At 38.5% G+C, this 13668-nt stretch overlaps 1 protein-coding gene across 21 annotated transcripts in view; it reads left to right on the top strand.

Moving 5' to 3' along the window:
• The window catches only part of DLG2 (discs large MAGUK scaffold protein 2), a 1061109-nt gene that overhangs the window by 783739 nt on the left and 263702 nt on the right, over positions 1 to 13668 (top strand). For 19 of the 21 annotated variants that reach the window (XM_087758910.1, XM_087758908.1, XM_087758909.1 and 16 more), the window contains one exon: positions 1925 to 2080. The exons of the other annotated variants lie outside the window; for them this stretch is intronic. In XM_087758910.1, the coding sequence (XP_087615036.1) occupies positions 1925 to 2080 (156 nt within the window). The remainder of the gene's footprint in view (positions 1 to 1924; positions 2081 to 13668) is intronic. 21 annotated transcript variants of the gene reach the window in all.

Genomic DNA, 13668 nt, shown 5'->3' with positions numbered 1-13668 from the left:
TGGTTAGTGTTCTAAGCCCTGGAGACATCTACAGGTTTTATTCAGCTTCCTGCACTTCAATTTTCATAGTAGGTACCACTTATATTTGATATTTGTACTTGTTCTTTAATATACTGCCTAAAATCAAAAGTGATTTCTGAGGGAATAAAAGACGTATTGGTCTAAAGTAAAATAACAGAAGTGTTTTTTTCTCTGGATTTTTTGTATTGAAAGCAGCAATTGATTTAGTAAATAAATTATTAAATCTAACCCTCTGAAACAAGTGTGAAATATGCTGATAAAAAGGAATTGCTACCTTAAACATTTTTAAAGGGTTTTTACTAAATGCTTGACAGAATGCTTTATAACCAAATGAGTGACAGCTTTGCTATTTTGATATTTGGTAATCTTAAATTGCCATTTTTTTAACTGTAAAGTTTTCCCTGGGAAAGTCAGGCACAGAGAGTTCTCAAATCATATGTCAGATTGCTATGAATAATGTTATTAGCATCGAGCGAGACCAATTTTTACGTAAAGCAGCTACTCCTTTTCCCCCAAAGGACAAAACCAGAAGCTAACAACAAAGGAAAATATGTTCTCTGCATCTGCCAGTGCATCCACGACCGTAATAAATTCTGGTACCTGTGAAAGTCACAGCAAAAACCACACCCATGAGAGGCACAGTGCAGCCAGAAGAACAAAAAGAGTTCATTAACTGCTTGGCCTCTTGATATTTTCAGGCTTCTGAAATAAGATTTTCATCTAGCTAATACTGTATTGCTGTGATTAAAGACAGTGGCATACCCTGGATCTTCTGGCAGAAACAAAGATATGACAGCAATTGCATCTTGGCACTCTTTAGCACAGAAACTTCAGGAAATTATGAGTCAAGTTTCACTCTGCCAGTAGGCCCAGAGGTATCTGCTGGGGCCAACGCAGTAGTTGGAGAAGTTGCATGACAGGAAATGTACTATATGTGGTGCATTTTTTTGAAAACTGTTTGCTGGTTGTCTCCTGTGGATCCCTGGCTGGTTGGTACTAAAGGCTGCATCCCCTTCTCCCCTCTCCCCAGGCGGCTCCCTGGGAGGTTTTTGGTAAGTATTGCCTCTCCCAAGTGGGTGGCCTCTAGGCAGCAGGAGAGAAATGCTAGGTGACCTGTCAGTTCAGTTTTAGGATCTTATTCTTTGTATCTAGCTTCGCAGGCTGCTGTCTGTAATTTGGAGCAGCAGTGCAAGTGCGTATGCAGTAGGTTTGTCAACGAGGTTAACTGTTTGAGATGTGGTCTGCATAATCAGATTTTGAAGTCTGAATCTGAAAGGAGAGCAAAGAACTCTTGAAATGAAATGAATTGCCATCCAATGAAATGAATTGCTTACACAGTTTTTTACCATCAGTGTTATTATAGGATATGACTCACTTTGACCAGAGCTCTCCGTGCAGAGCCCCAGCTCATCGGGGAAGGAATATGTTGTATTAACAAGTAATATGTACTTCATCTTTATCTTAAATTAATGGGTAAAAAATACCTCTTTTCAGGTAATAACATGGTATTTTCTTCTATGCAATGCTCAAATTAAGATCACAGAAACTATGCAGAAGTAATATCGTTAGATTAAAATAAAAAAAGAAAGCAGAGTGCGTGGGAAAATTCATCACTGAACTTCAGAAATAAGGTATTCCCTTTCAGTGCCACACTTCCCATAAGCCAGTTTTATGGCCCACTTATATTGTGTATATCTTTACATGCAGTTTCTTGTATGCCGTAATACTGTGTTATCAAAGTCTAATGTTTCCTTTAACAGCACACTTTACTTGTCAGAAAAGCCCTGCTGAAAAGGTCTTGACAGATTTGCTATGCATGCTTTTAAAATGATTGCTGTGTTTTCTCTGTATTCTCAGCCACTAATACACACCTGATCTTTTACTCTTGTCTCTGTATCACCAGGCCTCCTGAACCTGTTTACAGCACTGTGAACAAACTGTGTGATAAACCACCTTCTCCTAGGCACTATTCCCCTGTCGAGTGTGACAAAAGCTTCCTTCTTACAGCTCCCTATCCCCACTACCACGTAGGCCTGCTCCCTGACTCTGAGATCACCAGGTACTGCATGCGCTTCTTCCTCACCTCCTTCGTTAGAGTGCATGAACATCACTGGATTTATCTCATAGTTTACATCTTCACCATAGATCTTTTTCTACAGCTTGTGCTTGTTTTTAACCATGCTTTCACATCCGCACCACTGGAAGGTATATGCTGCCTCGATATATAATTTTGGTCATCCAAAATCCAGTGATGAACACAGGCAATGTTTTGATCCATTGGAATGGTGCGCTAAAATAGGTTACACGATATGTATCACATTTTACAACTCAATTCAGTATTTGTTTCTCTGTGAGTGCGGAAAGTGACTAAGACTTCACTGAAAGCTGTTGTAATTTGGTTTGGTTCAGTCAGTTTATTTCTGTATTGTGCATACTTTGTTCACTGAGCATCTTTGGGTTTATAGGGTGGCTGCCTAAGCCATTCAGAAGAAATTGAGCAAAAAATAATCACCTCCCTCAGCAAGTCGTGGTTGAGAATATATCTAAAATTGAGAGGAATATATCTAAAAACTGAGAGGACAGTTAGTAAAATCTAAAATGATGAACACTTCCATAACTGAAGTAATGGAAGACATTTCTATAAAATTTTGTCAGTGATCGCCTCCTGAGAAATATTTAATAAAGAAAAACATACTATCCAAAACTGTATGCTACTATAACCCAGCTATTCCTCTATAGTCTACTAGGATAGTAGTAAACTATTTGCAAACAAGACTTAGGAGATAGAGGAAGAGTTAGGCACAAGTTTTCAAGAAGGTGTTGAGTGCTTCCTTTGTCAGGAAAAAAAACATCTTTTATATTCTAGAGTAGAAGAAAAATAATTGTATTTGGAGCTTTGATCATAGACATTGTCTATAGAAAACACTTTTCAAAGAAAAGAGTAATGTGGGAAGAGAAGAGCAGAAGTGTGTAAGTGGAAAGTAAAATGGTAAATTAATGTAAGATACAATAACAGGAAAGGAACCCCAGAGATTAGAAAAACAGCTGTGAAAGGCATTGCAGTGCTCTGAAATAGAAAGCTAAATTAAACAAACAATAAGACAAATACTAGTGAAGAATGCAACAGATGTGCTAAGACCATGCAGAAGCTGTCAGTTTATTAGAATGAATCACAGAATCATAGAATTGTTAAGGTTGGAAAAGACCCTTAAGATCATCGAGTCCAACCGTTAACCTAGCACTGCCAAGTCCACCACTAAACCATGTCCTCGAGCACCACGTCTACCCGTCTTTTAAATACCTCCAGGTATGAAAACTGTGTAGCTTCTAGAATTTGTAAAAAGATGCTTAATCACTGGACAAAGTGATTAGTCAAGCTGTTCAGGCCAGAGAAAGTTTGGTTGAAAAACATTGATAAGGACAATATTTTATAAACAGCTACAGAAGGGTGCCAGGCACTAACAGACCTATCCACAATATTTTAATTTCTCTGCAAATGTTATCTTAAAGGAAACAACTGGCCAAAAAGTAGTAAAATTACTTCAGGTCTTTAGGTACAGTGTATATATGAGTCGTTTATCTGTACGCATCACAGTGCTTCTCTGTGTTTAGAGCCAGACAACAGAAGAGATCACTGTAAAAAGACTCTTACTTTTAAAATGGTCCCTTTAGAAAGCAACGGACCATCGCGAACCAGAAAGTTGAACAAGCAGGTTCTAGGTGATTTTGGGGCCATGGAGTTGTGTATTGGGACCACTGAGGATTAGACCATGGCTTGCTAACCATAGAGAGATGCAATTCGTTGCTAAATGGTCGATCTCTATAGACACAACTGTCAGGACTATGGAGATAGGTTGGGGAGAAGGATGAATCTGTTAAGGCTGCTTCCTGCAGACCAGATACTCAGATGCCAGTAATCAGTGGAGCCCTGGAGAGCTCATAGAACTAGGCCACTTTGCCACCTGAAGGTATAATTCTCTACATTCTTTTGCTTTATTGTGTGATCCGTTGAATACGTGGTCATCAGATATTTGATGACCTGACATCAAGACATCAAAAAGCTGGGTTTTGTTCTACTGAGTGTCAGTTAACAATTCTCTTTAAGAACAAGATTTCATTTCTCTTCATTCTACTTTGATGTAAAATTAAGCTCTAGTCCCTGTATATTTAATCAGTTTGTTTATTTCAACAGTCCAACAAAAACTGCAAAAGGAACACAAAAGATGAGAAAAGACACAACTCATGCTTAAATGCTGTGCACTATGCTCTGCTACATGCTGTGGTAGAGGCAACTGATTGCTATAATTTATACTTCCTTCCCACTGTGAAATAACATTCAAATGGAAAATATAACAGTTTTCGATGTTCTCAAATACTGTCATCTTTTCCACGGGACTCTTTGAATAGTTGACTCTGGAGGAAGACATTTGAAATAATATTTCACCAAATGCCTTTGGTGAGGAAAGTGACAACTTTACAACATATACCATGATCCGATTTCCAAATGGACTCAGTATTCACAGTTGGAGGACAGATTTTAGGAAAGTATTAATCCCATTTTAACCCTAAGCCAAGTGGCTATTTTTGCAGAAGTGTTCATTGTACACAGCCCTAAATTTCACAAAGTTGACGTGTATCAGGGCTGTATTGTGTTGAATATTTGGAAGAATTAATCCATAAAAAGACCTTGTTTTAAACCCACAGCCATGATACCACCATCCTTATTGGAAGTCGCACTACAAAAAAATCTTCTAAATATTGATGAGGTATTTTGAAAGCTCTCCCTTTACTCACCTGAATTCCTCAAAGCCCTGTTCCTCCGTATTATACACTCCCATGGTCTCCATTCACATATGAAAAGATATCTCCCTGTCTTCCTGCAGGCTTCCTAGAAAGAGTTTTTCATCAGAATTTGTCGGCCTCAGGTTTGGGGAGGAAAGAACAGGGATTATTTGCTTGTTTTGGTAACTGCAGTCATTGTCGTATCTCAGTGGTCCAATATTGAGAAACTGCTGCTGAACTGCAAGAAATTTGGTTTGACAAATAACTCTTCCAGAGGAAGAGGAACATGATGCCATGTTCTCCCAATTGATATGCTTGTAAGCCAGCCAACGCCTTTCAAATTGCTGCTCCAGATAATTTGTCAGCTACTCCTCAGATGATTGTTTTGTCAAGGCTCATTAACTTAATTGGCAAAGAGAATTCATAGGCCAAAGCCTTGTTTGTCTATAATAAATTCAAGTTTATAACCCTTGCTTTTATGGTGGCCTGTCTTAGCTCCTGGAAGATTTGGAGGTCTAGAACAATATACTCCCATTTTAGGATAAAAGTAATTTGGTTTTTGATTGAATTACCAGTTCATGTGAATTGATATTAACAGGGCATGTCAATGTGCAACGGCTGAAAATCTGTCCTATTGAAGGTAGGAGCAGAGAGAGAATTTTGGAGTAGTAAGTTTTCCTTTGAGAGTACCACATGGGAACATATGCAGAGTATTCATGTTCTGGCCTCTGTCATTATTGACAATTACATGTACAATTAGAAGATTGTTGGCAGCGAAAGGAAGTCACAACTCGTAGATGTTACACTCTTTCTACAAACACGAGACTTTGTTTCTCCACTGTGTAACACAAAATGTTGTGTTCTCAGTCTTTGCACTGAGAACTTCATTACGTTCACCACTACATAGACACACTTAAAAAATGCTTCAGTTTTGCCCAGAAATACCCTTCCCGCCTTCACTGAAATCTTTTTGGCACTCTAGTTGCCAGCATAGCTTTTGCTAAAGGGCAGCCCTGATATTGTTGGTTTGTGTGATATTTTTTTTTTCCCCCATAGGTATTTGCTTTTCTCTTAAGCCTTGGATCATGTGATTGCATCAATATTTTTGAATACATGTAGGGGAAGGAACTAAGGGTAGGGTTTCAGACTTTGTAGTCATGAGAGAAAAGCTTGGGAACATGACTCCTCCCAAGAAAATAACAATAAGTGAAGAATTTTTTCATGTTTAGTCTAGCTTTTGTAAACTTGCAGATCCTCCTTATGGTGCATGGGTGCCTGGATTGAAAGTATTTGGCTTGGGTTTTAAATCAAGATTAGTTTCTTGAAGCCAGCCCCAGTTCTGGCTGACGCTGATCTTCAGTCTTAGGCAAGTTAGTTAATGATTTTGTGCTTTGTTTCCCAGTCTCTAAAAGAGGTTTAACAATGATCTCATAGAGCTTCTTTGAAAACTAATTCTGTCTACGACAATAGCATCCTATTACTAATGGCAATTTGTGTTATTATTTAATAACATAAAAATTATTTTAAGGTATTTGATGAATTAGATTAATGACATCAGTTCTTGGGACCACCACTACTTTCTCATCGATGGGGATTAGGGAGAGAAGATAGTATTGGTACAGGACTCTAGAGCAGAGTCTTTTGCAGAAAACTGCATGCCATTTACATAGGTGTTCAAGGGTAACTGAGCATTGTGTAACTCCAAAGAGCTACACAAATAAAAATGTGCTGAAATGTATGCAGGACTTATGGGTAAGGAGACCATAATGTCCAGAATCTTAACGATGTGTGATGCTACTTCCAACATGTGCCTCCACGTAAGCACACAAGGGTCACCACACTCCAGTAGTCCCTGCAGTCAGACCAGTGTATGCCTGCAACACCAAGTGCTACTGCTTGTGGTCACCTCACTTAATTTTGGGGATCCCTGGGATCCCTCCATAGGCCACGAAGGGACAGCTGAGAAGGTGCTCATTGCTTTTCACTGATCCTAGCAGGAGGTTAAGGTAACTGCACTTGAAAAAGCTGTGAATGGTGGGCCTCTCTGGTACTCAATGCTGTAGTGTCCTTTCTCATTTGTTAATATCTGTGCAGCCTTTTTCTTCACAATAACCCACTGGGAGCAAGCTTATTGTCAAAATGATGCATATAACTGTACTTGTGTGTGGCTGCCTTTCAGGGAGGCTCGTCATCTTTATTGAAATTCGCATTGTTCTCATCATTCCCTTTTCAATCCCATGTGTTTAATACAGGAATTATATCTCCCAAAACACATCTAGCCCTATTTTGAGTTTTTTTAAATGCCTGGCAACCTGAAAATGGGACCTATCACACAAGCAGTAAAAAGCATGGATATTATGAAGTTGAGTCTTCAACTTGCCCCACATAAATGCAACCACCTTTCTTGAACCTAAAATGAACTTTTACTGTTTAGTTGCATTTTACTTATTTTATGTGAAAATTTCAAATAATAATTACAAAATTGGAAATTAGTCTGTTTGGGGCAAATGTGTTTAAATACTTAAATATTTAAAATCAGAATTGGAGCAGATTTGTACTTTTTCCTGTTGTAACACTGTGGAATCAGCTTCTGGGCTGATCTGCGTTTTACACAATCCAACCACAGACAGCAAGCTGTGAACTAGCCCTACTAAATCGCGCTGCTTAAAGACAGTGGAAGGGAATAAGTGCACAATTCTTTCTGTGGATTTGTGAACAGCAATACTGAGGTTCAACTTATTCAGTGTCAATGGAAAGAAATTAATCCTATAGTCACAAAGAAAAAACATCTTTAGAAAATAAAAGATACCTGGTTAAAAGAACTCTTGATAAAGTAGCTCCCTTAAACCATAAGGTGGCATTTTAAAAAATGAACACTGTAACTTTTTGTTTTAAGAAGTGACTTTAAGGCATATCTGTACACAAATTTAGGCATTCAGAGGCACAGAGCATGTAGCAACCCGTAAGCAATTTAAGAGATTAAACTGGTCATCACAGAGGCTGGCTTGGGTACTGATGTTCATACTGATGGGAACTGAAGCATCTTGTTATTGCTGATTTCAGTGAGAATTAGGTATGTAAGTGCTATGGCCTTCACTCCCTAAATAACATCTTTAGAAATTTAAGTACTTCTTTAACTCTGGCACCTAGACCTTTCTAGAAATAAGCTTGGAGACCTTGACTCACATGCAGGAACACTCATTGCAGTGGTTGACAAGATGCAGCCCAGATGCATAAAACTACGTACCCATTACACTTGACTGGATTGTGCTGCTTCTGAAAGCAGCTCCAGAACTCCAATATTTTATAGTTATATATTATAAAGCAAAACAAAATCAGCATAAACTGTGTTGATTAACCGTCTACAAGTCGAATGCAACGTCTCAATGTAGATTGTCCCTGAATCAGGCTCCTGAGACCTTTAAATTATTCAGGAACTTTTGGAAATCATACAAATTAATTGTGGATTTTCCTTATCACTTTCAATTAACAAATTAAAAAGTCTTAACTGGAATGGTTTCCTATAATTTCTTTTTAATCCTGACTCAGGTATTGTCTTTAAGTAAATGATCCAGTCACATAACTGTTGTATTTAATTAAAGAAAAATGATGCTGCTTTTCAGCCTCAGCTCTCATGTTATTTTGCGTGGTTGAATCTCTGACCCTAATAAGCACAACCATTCCTGTACCCTCTTACACGCTTTCCTTTTTTTAATGAGGAGTTTTCTATTTTGGACACTATTAATTAAATTGATTAGAAAGATGCACCTTTTGAAAACTCAGAGAGATGATTGCAGGAGAATCTTAACCTGTAAAGGCATAAAATCTCTACAGCTCAAGTGTTTAATTACGTAAAGTTGCAGAAGCCTTTCAGGTTAAGATGGGATGCTCCAGGTTAGATCTGCTGGTCTTTATTTCCAGCTGTGCTGCTGACTAATTCTCTTTAGCTGAACAAATCACTTAATTCTAATTGCTTTGCTTTACCTATCAGTAAAATAATCTTCTTGCTCAGTTATATTGAGAAGGTTGACTAATATTATTAAACAGAATAGAAGAAAAATTTTAAAAGGGAAAAATTAAGGTGTTTGTTTCTGTTCCATCATTTGGGAAATGTTTCATGTTTTAGGAATATATGGTTTGATTTTCAGAGGTATTGTGCTTTGTTGTACTACAGACCCTCTTCATATTCTGCACCCATGGAAACTAAACTGTATATTCTTAGCTCATAAAATGGGCAGAAATATTAACTCAGTTTAGTTAAGTAGCAGTATTTTCTTTACTATGTCTTTAGAGAAGAAAAAAATATCAATTCTCAGTTAGAAAACATCTGTAAATCACTACTATTAAAATTTTCCTGCTGTTATGATTACGAACTGAGCTACAGAGAGACATTTGGGAGCAAAGGAAAGATATTTCTTTCCTTCCCACACCTACAAGCAAGCTCTGGGATTCAATCTCTAAGTAAGACACAGGAAATGCTCCTGAAGTATCGAATGCCAGTTCCTATCTATGTCTTTTTTGGATTAATGGTGAAGACTGGAACCAGGAGACTAGAAAGGTATCAGGCCACTTTTAACTGGTTCATGTCTGAGAAGTGATGCTTCAGGTTATCTCATGAAAATCCAAACAGCCAGTTCATAACTAAGTCCACACCATAACTGTGTTGTTTGAAATGGTCATTTCTGTGAGACACATTGCTGTTCATTTTCCATATATGTAAGCACCCTCTCAAACACCTTGTTCCGGTCTCTGAAAATCCCCTTGAAGCAGTTCTTCCAAACTGACAGAGCACTAAAACTCCAGACACAATGTTCAAATGCTTCTGAGTGTTGGGAAAAATTTAAACCCACATTTTTAATAATGGTTCCATATCTGGTTCAAGTGTATTCAGAATAAATGACAAAAAAATTGCCAGAAAGTGTCAGTCTGCATAGGAGTGCTACAGTAACAAGCTAATGGAGCCATTCACTAATTCAAATCTTGTCCACAGTGATGAAAGTTAATGACAATTATTACCTGACAACTGTCTAAAGGCCGATATGAGAAGTGGCTTTGGAGATTTCAGTTTCATTCCTGTGGACAAGTTTCCACATCATAAAAATCATCACTCCATCTGTCACAGTAATTGCTAGACTCTCGTCCCATCAGAAAAACCAAGAATAGATTTAACCTGGAGAACAAATTACTCTTTTTACCCCAAGAGAGAGTTCTCTGAGCTTAGAAATGAAATATTACCGTGGAGACAGGGTAAATAAAGCTACCCTGTGGCTACCTGTGGGGGAAGGTAACCTACCTGTTGGGGGAAGAATATTTTCCAGGGTTGTAGCTGCACACAAAAGAGCAGAAAGCTTACTGGTTAGAGCAAAGAGCTGGGAGCTGAAAAATTTGCCTGTACCACTGACAGCTTGTATGACCTTGGCAAATTAAGACTTTCCTTCTATTTTGTCCAATTGTGAAACACATGACACATCCACAGATACCACCAGAAGCCCTCAGAGTTAAAAGATATTTCCAGCAGGTGCACATATGCATGATTTTCTGCACTGTATAAAAAAGAGTGATCATTATTACCAAGTGGAGTGATAGGAGGCATCATGGAAAGCAGACTGGACCTCTAATAATAGCAGTGTAATTTGTCATGGAAATGCGAGAGAATTATAACAGTAATAATGAACCTTCCCTCAGCCCTATGCTAGTCTTGTTTTACACTACAGTTATCCCACTGGAGTAATGTAATGCTGACTCCGGCCCCTAGGTTATTTTGTATCTAATTATCACCATTTATTATTGTTGACATAAGCCCTATAGGTAGATACTTGCAAATATGTCCATTTCTGTTAGTTTTGCCAAGTCAAGTAAGATCTGACTTTGAACAGGATATGTCTGAAAATTTGAGTAGTCATGCAGAGAAGGACTTGGGGGTACTGGTGGATGAAAAGCTGGACATGAGCCGTCAGCGTGCGCTTGCAGCCCAGAAGGCCAACCGTATCCTGGGCTGCATCAAAAGCAGCGTGGCCAGCAGGGCGAGGGAGGGGATTCTGCCCCTCTGCTCTGCTCTGCTCTGCTCTGGTGAGGCCCCCCCTGGAGCCCTGCGTCCAGCTCTGGGGTCCTCAGTACAAGAAGGACATGGAGATGTTGGAGAGGGTCCAGAAGAGGCCACCAAGATGATCAGAGGGCTGGAACAGCTCTGCTATGAGGAAAGGCTGAGAGAGCTGGGGTTGTTCAGCCTGGAGAAAAGAAGGCTGTGGGGAGACCTTATTGCAGCCTTTCAGTACTTAAAGGAGGCTTATAAGAAAGAGGGGGTAGTCTTTTTAGCAGGGCCTGTTCCGGTAGGACAAGGTGTAATGGTTTTAAACTAAAAGAGGGGAGATTCAGACTGGATATAAGGAAGAAATTTTTCACGATGAGGGTGGTGAAACACTGGCACAGGTTGCCCAGAGAGGTGGGAGATGCCCCATCCCTGGAAACATTCAAGGCCAGGCTGGACAGGGCTCTGAGCAACCTGATCTAGTTGAAGATGTCCCTGCTCATTGCAGGGGGGATGGACCAGATGACCTTTAAAGGTCCCTTCCCGCCCAAACTATTCTATGATTCTATGATTCTAAAAATATGCTTGTGATATAGAAATCAGGAGGTAGCACTCTTTGTGGAGTCTGTGCTAAGCCAAAGAAACTGCAAGCCCATTTGAGCACATTTGTGGAAGGTGTTGCAAGACCGAATGAGCTGTTTAAACTCGATCCTCGTCTTTTGTAGTCTCTGATTTCACAGCCTTTACTTTTCCTGACCAAAAAGTATAAAATACTGATTAATGGAATAGTCAGGAACACAGAAATACTAAGATTTAAAATAACTCCTGACATGATAGGATCCACCCCCTGGGTCTACTCTAAAATTTCTACATATTTTTGTTTTCCATTTCAGATTTTTTTCCCCACTATCAGAACATATTTGTACCTTTATGGGTCTATGAGGATAATAACTATTTCCCCTGGTAAAGGGAAAACTGATTTCAGTAGCCAAAGGCTAAAACAGTGGGAACAGATTCTTCTGCCATTTCTTTGTTTTTAAAAGGACATATATGGTTATATATTTCTCATTTTACTGCAGAAATATTTATTGATCAGTACTCATTATATTTCCTATTTCAAAAAAACATTTGTTGCTCTTTGAAAATATTGACTATATAATTGGAACCATCTGTTTCCAGAGACTTCAGTGTGATATACGTAATGATAGCCATAACCTTCAAAACTTTAAGATGCTTATCTAAATTTGAGTTGGACTCGAAAGAACTTTGGGGCTGTTGCTTTACGTTGCTCCCTGATTCAGTCTGGCAACACAAATACTACAAAGGTGTTTATGAAAATGGGGAAAATTGTAGGAAACTAAACTCCCCTCTACCTACATAGTACATTTGAGTACATGTGCTACAGCTAGTGAGACGTTTTTAAATACCATCTGGGCTTTCAATAAATACCATCCTTATTTTACGTTAAGCTTTCATTTTGGTGTGGAGAGAACTGCATAACTTTTTTTCTTACTGATTTAAATTAATTTTCATGTAAATATAGCTATAAATGTTTGTAGTAAGACAAATTGACATATTTCATCATAAGCCATAGTCATTATATGCTGCTGTATCAACATGAAGTCACTGGGAAAAGTTTTTTTGGTTTCACTAAGAAAGGAAAGAAAAGAAAAAAAACATACATTAGATGTGCAGAAAGGGTTAGAAGCTCTAAACATCCCTGAATTTTGTGAAAGTCTAGTTATGCAACTGACTTTTTGGGTTGAACCTAACTTTAGCTAAGTTGTCATTGTAAATTTGCATATAGAATTTGTTAATGTTTTGGGATCTTAAACAATTTATTCTTTAAAAGGTTGTTATTTCATTTTTTAAAGTATAGCAGTAGAAGCAGCTAGCTTATCTGATTTTTTAAAATAATGCTTATAGTGCATAAACCCACTACTGTTACTGCATAAAAAGCAAGGTCAATGGAAGTGACAAGGTATTAAAATACATTTTTTTAGCTGACAAAGGGAAGGAGAGGAAGATTTAGTTTGACTTTCAAAGTAAAATTTTCAATATTGTTAAGGAAATACTGGAACAGAAACATTAAAATCCCCAGGGAGATGCATTGACAATTCCTTTTTCCAGAGTATTTTCATACTCCATGCAGAAAATGAATTATTCCACAGATAATTGGAGTTGCTTCCTGTATCTTTTGGGGATCATTATAGTTCTTGCTTTTGTGCTGTTGAAATCACTACACTGATGAAGTGGGGAGCAGGGAAAAGAATAGACAATGTGGGAGTACACTTGTGTATATGGTCTTGCACATCACAAATTGCTTTTGATTTGATTACACTGATTTCTAACAAATCTGAATTCTGAATAGCAATGACTGTATCCGTAAGACAAGCTTTCCTAAAAAGCAGCCTGAAACCATCATAATGTATTATACCGTGTAAAAAGAAAGCGTATCAGCATACACACCTGAACTGCGCTGAAGCCCACATGGGGGGAGTTCACAGTACGGAAACCAACTGTCACTTGCTACTACTCACTGGTGGTAGGGTGCATCTGCGCAGCCCAATGCAAGACCATTCAGATACTCCTGAGCTGGGTTCTAGACAAGTTAGGTTAGCTGATGAAGCAGTCTAACCTGCTTCCAATAAATGCCCACATTGACTAATAATTGGCTTGGGTATAATCAGCAATATGTGTAGACAGTTCAGTTGCTGATCTGATGAAGATTGCATAAGCTGTAATCAGAACTCTTAGCCTATTCAAGGTACAGTGACTAAGAGTTGCAGGTAGGACGACTCGTAGTATCTGTGGCAAGAGTGTGACTATACAGCCTT

The sequence above is a fragment of the Nipponia nippon genome, unplaced genomic scaffold, assembly GCF_047370975.1.
Source record: "Nipponia nippon isolate SJK-2023a ecotype South Korea unplaced genomic scaffold, ASM4737097v1 scaffold_2, whole genome shotgun sequence".
Lineage (NCBI taxonomy): Eukaryota > Metazoa > Chordata > Aves > Pelecaniformes > Threskiornithidae > Nipponia > Nipponia nippon.
The sequence above is the reverse complement of the archived record's forward strand: the minus strand, read 5'-3'. Positions and strand labels throughout refer to the sequence as shown.